At 31.3% G+C, this 9,345-nt stretch overlaps 1 protein-coding gene across 2 annotated transcripts; it reads right to left on the bottom strand.

Moving 5' to 3' along the window:
• Positions 1–337: 337 nt before the first annotated feature.
• LOC149551032 (purple acid phosphatase 7-like) lies at positions 338–3,447 on the bottom strand. 2 transcript variants are annotated; one of them, XM_089786609.1, is made up of 9 exons: positions 3,291–3,417; positions 3,018–3,206; positions 2,472–2,628; positions 2,194–2,322; positions 1,904–2,034; positions 1,394–1,522; positions 1,229–1,296; positions 1,056–1,129; positions 338–606 (listed from the first exon to the last, which is right to left on the bottom strand). In XM_089786609.1, exons 1-9 carry the CDS (start codon positions 3,294–3,296, stop codon positions 500–502), a joined length of 990 nt encoding a protein of 329 aa, XP_089642735.1. In that variant the 5' UTR covers positions 3,297–3,417; the 3' UTR covers positions 338–499. The 2 variants fall into 2 exon arrangements, with proteins under 2 accessions (XP_089642735.1, XP_089642734.1); XM_089786608.1 differs by lacking the exon at positions 338–606 and having other exon boundaries at positions 774–1,129; positions 3,291–3,447.
• Positions 3,448–9,345: the final 5,898 nt, after the last annotated feature.

The raw sequence follows: 9,345 nt of genomic DNA, 5'->3' as shown, positions 1-9,345 counted from the left end.
TATTCCTAAATTTTTCTGCAACTCACAATTCTCGATTTTTGCCACTTTAAATGCTTAGTACGAGCTCATCTGGACACATAATCAGGTTCTATTTTTTTTGAAAGTATATATTTTTTTGTCTACTTTCCAGATCTACAATTAGATTAGAAGTTCTATAGATAGAAATACTGACTGACATTCCACACTTTTTTTTTGGTGTACCCTTTGTACACGAAGGGGTGATTGCTAGTTTAAACTAATTCATGAGTGAGTGTATGTGTGAGAGTGTGTGTGTGTGTGTGTGAGAGAGAGAGAGAGAGAGAGAGAGAGAGAGAGAGCCATTTACAAAATGGAAATATAAAGTAAAAAATAAAGAGGAAAATGATTATAGTTTGATTGGTCGAACATAAAATCGATTAAAACTGTATGTTCCTTGATTATAACATCTGCTAAGATTCAAATTAACATTTCATCTCTCTATCTCTCTATATTTATCTCTTCCACTTCCATATCTCTCTCTTTATTTCTTCATTTCTTTTTCTTCATGTCTCTCCACCTTTCTCTCTATCTCTTTATTTGTCTCTATCTTCCTCATTATCTCTATCGCCTTATCTTTGTCTCTATCACCTATGATTTCCAAAAGACATAACAAGAGTGCTGATGTTAAATGGATTATGTTAATTAGTTGCCACTATAACTACATTTTAGTAAGACCCCTTGGTTTGAGTGCACCCGAGTATTAATTTCTGAAGAAAATACTTGGAACAAAATCACAAAGAAAATTGACAGATATGTAATGAAAACAGAAGTTTTCCAAGTGATCTTGACATTAAGGCATGAATGCCAGCTTGATACAAATCATCAATTGATATATTAGATACCCAGCCCAAAAAGTATTACCACTTCACTTTGGGCTGAAATAATTCAATCAACATGTCAACCAGAAATATACTGGTCTTTGAGTAACTTGAAATCATGAATGGCATTCCCATCAACATCATAGAATTTAACATGCAAAGATGTTGGTGTGATTTGAACAGACATGAAACCTTGACCATCGTGAAAGAACTTCACACCTTTCATGTCTGCTGATTTGTTTATTCCTCTCCATGCTCTCGATCCTCCCCCACTTGTCAAAAACTCTAGTGGACTACACCATTACAATCAACCACCCATGTCAGGTAAATGCTTATTTAATTTTATTGAAGCATTACAATTAACCTCATTAATGTCAAGTGATGAACTGTACCTGCTAAGGCTGCTAATGTGTTCAAGGCAATGATCATGCCCATTCATGTACAAGTCCACTTCATAAGCCTTACAAAAGCATAAAAGAGAAATAATGAGGACTTTGTCTTTTGAATGGGCCTACAAAATAATAATATACTTCTTCAACAAAAAGTGTTAAGATTACTTCTAAAATTGGCAAGAGATGTTGAACAAGTTCAGGTGTATCTCCATGTGATCCAATGCTTCTGATACCATGGTGCCCTATTACTATTTTCCATGTTGCCCTTGAACCCACCAAAGCATTTGTCAGATCCTGCATTTTATAACACCATTAGTCACAAATACATGTAACAACAATTACTTGACTAATTTGAACTTAACAAATATCGCTATTTCTTTAATAAGTACCCTAGCAAGGTGGGTTGGCATCATTTGGTGCGGACTGGTTTCATTTTAGAGATTTTGTTGGGAGGATGTAATTGGGCCACTTCATTCTCTACAAAGCAATTTCATGCTTAAAACTTACACCATTCATAATTATGTTTGTTTTGATTCTGAACTTACAAATTTAATGCTTAAAACTTACACCATTCATAATTATGTTTATTTTGGTTCCGATCTTAGAACAATCTGTCAAGTACATTTAGTTGTGGGCTAAGAATAGCTCTGACTATTATTATCACTGCAAACTTACCTCTAGCTGTTGCTTGATATAGTTTTCTCTAGGAACAACCCCTCTCCAATCATATGTATTTTTGCTTGGCTCCCAATATTTATCAACAAATGGGTTTGTGTCCACAAAAAAGAAGTCTACTGAACCAAAATCTGAAAAACACAAAACAAGATGCACCAGCAAAATCAAAATACCAATAAAATTCATCTTCATGAAATCTCCTCAAGGCTTAGATCAGTCTAAAAGTTGCAAATGAAAACTGTTTAATCAAATTGTAACAACTTTGTTACTATGTCAATATAATGAAGTACCTCTAAAAAGAGGCTGGATCGTATATTTGAGTATGAAGGATCTTTCACAATACCATCTTGGGTCTCTGCTACTCAGAATGGGGCTCAGCTGAGCCATAGCATTTCCCCTGTAGTCATGGTTTCCTAGCACTGTTCACAATACACATTAAACTTTTCAGCATGATGTTTCAGATGATGTGTATTTTTTAGCGTCAATGTTTTTATATGTTTCAAACCTTTGATTTACCAAAATCAAAATCACTGATATAATATAATCTGTTATAATAGATAAATCATACCAGAATACCATTGAGTCTGCAAGCTTTTGGCAGTGTAGATTTCAGAGAAAGACTCTTGAAAACTTGGATCATCTGTCCCAGTCAATCCACTCTCATAGAAATTATCACCAGTGGAAATAACAAAATCAATCCCAAGCTTCTCTCCTATTCTTCCCATCTGCACCACAATCAAACCCACTTCCACCATTATTATCCAAGGTATTGAATCTTATGGAAATTAGTTCTTGTTCTTACAAAACCATAAAACCATAAAACCAATAAAAATTTATGGTAATATAGAAATTAGTTCTTGTTCTTACAAAACCATAAAACCAATGGAAATTTAAGGCAATGAATTTTATAGAAATTAGTTCTTAGTACTTACAAAACCATAAAACCAATGGAAATTTAGTTTGTTTCATATTGATGTAGGTTATTGTAATTCGATTTGTTTTCCTTTTTCTTAATTAGATTGTTTCATTTCGATTTAGATTATTGTAAGATATAGTTTTTCATTCATAAATCCAAACAAAAACATTTATTATAAGCGAAAATTCAAAACTTAACCTGAAAAGCAACTTTGGACTGATTGAACAATCCCTTTCTTCCCCAGTCCCCCACAACAAGGAAATTCAGAGAACTTCCTGCCTTGCTTCCAAAATGGATGTCCTCTTGCAGAGAACAGTTGGATTGGGTTGTCCAAAAGCACATTAGAATCCCTTGAACAAGAATCCATGCAAGCTTTCTGAACAAATCCTGTCAAAAGAACACACAAAAGTTCAAAACAAAGTCTTGATGAACAGCTCTTTTAGTTGAAAAAAGCTGAAAACATGTGTTTACCATCATGGAGAATGTGGAAAGATGCAGAGAAAGAAATGGGCAGTTGATGATAAGGCATGGGTATGATGGTATCTATTATAGATGAACTTGTCTTGTCAATAATTGAAGGCATTTCATTAGATATCAGTTAGAGAAAAGTCCAAGTAAGGAATATCTTGCAATTCTTTTTCCTTGCCTTGAATTTGTTTGATACCCCACACCTAATGAGATTTGAATAATTGCGTTTTGTATTTGGTTTGGTGGCCTTGAAATTCTATCAAATAATTGCAGATTATCATGGTGGTTGACGTTTGTTGGGGGATGAGGATGGCTTCTCTTATTGGGTAGTGACAGATTTTAGGATATATTATAATTGCAATGGAGTCCATGCTATCTTCCATATCATTTAATGCCTTTATCTATCTCTTTTTATATCATTGAGTGCCTTTATCTCCTTTCAATAAAGCTGTTGTCGTTCTTCTAAATCTGTTTGTCTTTCTGCCTGTTCTTTGGTTTTTTCCATAAATTGTTTTCTATAGAGATGGACAGTCTTCTTTGAATGGTTGCTAGGTATGATGGAACTTTTTATTTATTTTTATTTACATGCGAGTAACGTGCAAACTAGATTAGGTCCGACAAAATCTCAATAGATCTATTGTAGCAAACTCAACTCTTCCATATTAACTTGTTAAATGATAAACTGTTAATATTTTAACTTAAATATTTGGGTTGTAAAAGTTTTTGTAATTCAGAGCACACAAATGTTGCTCCGATGTATATTACTTAAAGTGGACTATCATATAAAGAGATTCTGGACAAATGTTGCTCCAATGTATTTTACTTAACGTGGACTATCATATAAAGAGATTTTGGACAAATGTCGCTCCAATGTATATTACTTAAAGTGGACTATCATATAAAGAGATTCTAGATCATGATATAAAGTGATTATGCTTGAGTAATATGGATAAAAACATATATTGAATAAAGATCAAAATATAAAAAAGATAAAATAAAAAGAATATCAAAAAGATAAATCATTAAAAAAGATAAGCGAGAATCTATTAACATATAATGGCAATAGTTTATGTCAAGATGTAGAAAAGATAAAAGAAATGGATTTGAACCATCTTTGATTTTAGAAATGAAACATGTCATTTAAGAAAAGTGACAAGGGGCAAGAAAAATACTTCACAATAGTAAAAAATGGTTTCAATTATATTTATCAAATTTCATGAATATTTTTAAGGTTTCACACTAAGGTTCATGTTTCAAGTGTATTGTCTAGAGGTTTAAAAAGTAAATGTTGATGTTTGGTACCACATTTATTTTCACTTATTTATGGAGCCATAGGAAATGAATTGTTTATATAGGATGATCATTCTAGTTGTTTACACTTCCAAGTAAATTATTACCTAGTATAACAAGGTTTGCTAGTGTTATCATTCTTGTCACAACATACAAATCAAACAACATAAAACTTCTTGTCCATTGAAACTTGTTGCCCTATAGAATATGTGTTACATTCATATGTCACCCAACATAACAAAACTCCTTGGACAATGGAATTCATGGTTTTTTTAATGGACCCCTAGCATTACACAACTTGCAATTTGTTGGACCATAGAATCTCTTTTCTTCATTATAAATTAGTGTATGCTCTTGTCTCTTTCTATGAGTCTACTTGTTCTTTTATTATAGCATTTTGTGAACGACTATAGCAGTTGAGATAATTTTGATGTCCGGGTCTAGTAATACTTTTGGTTTCTTTGTTCTTATCTTTATTTTATTTTCTTTCTTTTCTTTGTTTGTTTCATGCTTTCTTTTTTACCATATCATTCTTCAAATGTTCTTAAGCAAGTTGATAGGATGTTAAGTTTGCAGGCTCATTTCTCTTAACTTAGTAATGTCTTCTCCCTTTTATGTCTTTCTCCTAGATGCTTTCTCTACATTACGTTGAGTATAAGTGTAACTTCCGACTTAAGTATGAGATAAATGTTTGTAATCCTTTATATTTTTTTACCTTAGAATCTCTTTTTCTCATTACAAACTTGTATATGCTCTTGTCTCTTTCTACAAGTCTACTTGTTCTTTTTTAATTGCATTTTGAGAATGACAATAGCAAGTGAGATAATTTTGATGTCTACTTCTAGCAATACTTTTGGTTTCTTTGTTCTTTTCTTGCTTTTATTTGGCATGCTTTCTTTGTTAGCGTATCCTTCTTCAAATGTTCTTAGGCAAGTTGATAGGATGTCAAGTTTGCAGGCTTACTTCTCTTAACTTAGTGATGTCTTCTCCCTTTATGTCTTTCTCCTAGATGCTTTCTCTACATTATGTTGAGTATGAATGCAACTTCCTACTTAGGTATGAGCTAAATGTTTGTAATCCTTTATAATTTTACCTTAGAATCTTTTTTTCTCATTACAAATTGGTATATGCTTGTCTCTTTCTACAAGTATGGTTGTTCTTTTGTAATAGCATTTTGAGAATGACAATAACAAGTGAAACAATTTTGATGTCTAAATCTAGTGATACTTTTTTGTTTCTTTGTTCTTTTCTTTATTTTCTATTCTTGTTTTTATTTTTTTGTTTCAAGCTTTCTTTGTTAGTGTATCCTTCTTCAAATGTTCTTATGAAATTATAGGATGCTAAGTTGGCAGGCTCATTTCTCTTAACTTAGTGATGTCTTCTCCCTTTTATGTTTTTCTCCTAGATGCTTTTTTCTACATTACGTTGAGTATGAGCTAAATGTTTGCAATCCTTTATAGTTTTACATTAAAATATATTTTTCTCATTACAAATTGGTATATGCTCTTGTCTCTTTCTACAAGTCTACTTGTTCTTTTGTAATAGCATTTTGAGAATGACAATAGCAAGGGATATAATTTTGATGTCCTGATCTGGTGATACTTTTGTTTTCTTTGTTCTTGCCTTTATTTTATTCATTTGTTTCATGCTTTCTTTGTTAACATATCCTTCTTCGGATGTTCTTAAGCATGTTGATGGGATGTTAAGTTTTTAGACTCACTTCTCTTAACTTAGTGATGTCTTCTTCCTTTTATGTCTTTCTCCTAGATGCTTTCTCTACATTACGTTGAGTATGAGTGTAACTTCCTACTTAAGTATGAGCTAAATGGTTTTATTCCTTTATAGTTTTACCTTAGAATCTCTTTTTCTTATTACAAATTGGTATATTCTCTTGTCTCTTTCTACAAGTCTACTTTATCCTTTGTAATAGCATTTTGAGAATGACAATAGCAAGTGAGATGATTTTGATGTCCAATTCTAGTGATACTTTTGGTTTCTTTGTTATTTTCTTGCTTTTATTTGTTTTTTCCATGCTTTCTTTGCTAATGTATCCTTCTTCAGATTTTCTTAAGTAAGTTGATAGGGTGCTAAGTTTGCACGTCCAATTCTCTTAACTTAGTGATGTCTTGTCCCTTTTATGTCTTTCTCCTAGATTCTTTCTCAATATTACATTGAGTATGAGCATAACTTCCTACTTAAGTATGAGCTAAATGTTTGTAATCCTTTATAGTTTTACCTTAGAATCTCTTTTTCTAATTATAAATTGGTATATGCTTTTGTCTCTTTCTACAATTCTACTTATTCTTTTGTAATAGCATTTTGAGAATGACAATAGCAAGTGCGATAATTTTGATGTCCGGTTCTAGTGATACTTTTGGTTTCTTTTTTCTTTTCTTGATTTTATTTGTTTGTTTCATGTTTTCTTTGTTAGTGTACCCTTCTTCAGATGTTCTTAAACAAGTTGATATGATGCTAAGTTTACAGGTGCACTTCTCTTTACTTAGTGATGTCTTCTCCCTTTTATGTCTTTCTCCTAGATGCTTTCTCTACATTACGTTGAGTATGAGTGTAACTTCCTACTTAAGTATGAGCTAAATGTTTGTAATCCTTTATAGTTTTACCTTAGAATTTTTTTTCTCATTAAAAATTGGTATATGCTCTTGCCTCTTTCTACAATTCTACTTGTTCTTTTGTAATAACATTTTGAGAATGATAATAACAAGTGAGATAATTTTGATGTCCGATTCTAGTGATACTTTTGGTTTCTTTGTTCTTTTCTTTATTGTCTTTTCTTGGTTTTATTTGTTTCATGATTTCCTTGTTAACATATCCTTTTTTAGATATTCTAAAGCAAGTTGATAGGATGGTAAGTTTGTAGGCTCACTTCTCTTAACTTTGTGACATCTTCTTCCTTTTATGTCTTTTTCCTAGATGCTTTCTCTACATTACCTTGAGTATGAGTATAGTTTATTACTTAAGTATGAGCTAAATGTTTGTAATCCTTTATAGTTTTTATACTGTATCTGGGCCCCCAATTTAGTGTGCTATCTCCTAGACCATTTAATCATATTTGGGCCCTATCCTACTATATAATTTAATTGCCCAATCCACAACTTGATTATCATTATATGCTAATTTTGGGACTAGGCTCTATGTTATTCCATTAATCCTTTAGGGTCTAATCCAAAAAATATTTCATCATCAAAATTATCAAATCACAAGTAATATTATTTCAATTCAATATTTTACTTCAAGTTCAACCTTTGACTAATTAAATGAACACTTTCTTTCTAATCATCGTTTCTATAAGGGAGGTTAATTTCCTAGTTAGACTTTGATTGAGACAAACACCTCTATAATCCAAGATTCTCTTTATATATGTTGGATTTTAGGAAAGTTAGATTACATATCTTTAAAGAGTGAACTAAGATGAATAAATCCAAAGTTTGAAGAAGCCAAAAAAATTGATTGTTGTCCATTAGTTTTAATGACCGATATTTTGCACCAAAATTTCAAGAAAATAATCTATAGAGCATCCTAATTTGGAATTTTCTCATGAAATTGTATCAAACATCATTAGTTTAATGACACCCATTAACATAGATAAACACTTTTATGCTCAAAAATTATATACATATGCTCATTTTTTAATCCTCTTTCCAAATATGTCTTTAGAATGTGCATATATATTATGTAGCTTACTATTTATTTTGATATTGATTATTTTCCTACTATTCTACCCAATTTCCAATTGATTAATGCACACAATTGAGAATAATTACATATACAACATTCAAATCTCCTTTAAGAATTGAAGTTGGATCTTATTGATTTTCCCTCCTTAATGAAACAAGTGGGAATAGTGATCTCCTAAATTCTTAGTTTATTGTCTTTAAGATAAAGATGTTAGATATTGATAGATATTGCTATAACCAGTTATCTTGCATGTCTTTAAAACATTTAGCACCAATTCAAACTTCATAAAATTTATTGACAATAACTTAGTGACCACATTCAACTTCTCAAATCAAACTTATATCAAATTTACTTCAAACTGTTATCTCACTATTCCTTATTTATACCGAGTATTAAAAATATTTCTTAAATTATACCGATTTGCAGCCATAACAAATACCATGATAATAAACTTTGCAACACATAAGCATTCACACATTTGATACATATATTTAACGTGAAAATCCTGTAAAGAGAAAAACCATCAGGAACCAAAAACCTAAATTTTTTATTTTTCTAAAGTGAGCTATGCTAGGAGCCAACCTTGTTAAAGGTTTACATATACATTTTTAGTGTGACCTAGTTAGAGGATTTAAACGAAAGATCATCTAGACCTTATCACTCTTTGTCGTTACTAAAGTGTGACCCACTCTAAAGGACTTACAAACATCACTAATTGATGTTTCCATATCAAATTTCAAAGACTTGTTAGGTCTGCTCGGTGAAGAGATTTTATTTTCTACAATGGTAAGAAAGTAACATTCAAACAATTTTCTAGGTTTAGCACTACCTTGCTTGTTTAGATATTTTCTTTGCTTAGTTTCTTTCTTCTAATCTCTATGTGGCTAACTCACACACTTTCTTTGTCACCTTGCACTTTCTTTGCTTGATCTTTTCACTTCTATTTTGCTCAGTTCACCTTGTTATTCAACTTGATCAATTGCACCCTTATCAATAAACTATCAGCAACATCAAGAACCAAAAATAGTCTAAATCATCTACTTAAATAACTAACTTTTCCATTCCATATTTT

Source organism: Cupressus sempervirens, chromosome 6, assembly GCF_028749045.1.
Source record: "Cupressus sempervirens isolate cs-2001-9-10 chromosome 6, ASM2874904v1, whole genome shotgun sequence".
Lineage (NCBI taxonomy): Eukaryota > Viridiplantae > Streptophyta > Pinopsida > Cupressales > Cupressaceae > Cupressus > Cupressus sempervirens.
The sequence above is the reverse complement of the archived record's forward strand: the minus strand, read 5'-3'. Positions and strand labels throughout refer to the sequence as shown.

Coding starts and splice junctions, on each gene's coding strand:
- LOC149551032 (XM_089786608.1), bottom strand. Junction 2,629..3,017: donor AGTCCAAAGTTGCTTTTCAG/GTTAAGTTTTGA, acceptor ATTGTGGTGCAG/ATGGGAAGAATAGGAGAGAA. Junction 1,297..1,393: donor ATCTCTTGCCAATTTTAGAA/GTAATCTTAACA, acceptor TGCTTTTGTAAG/GCTTATGAAGTGGACTTGTA.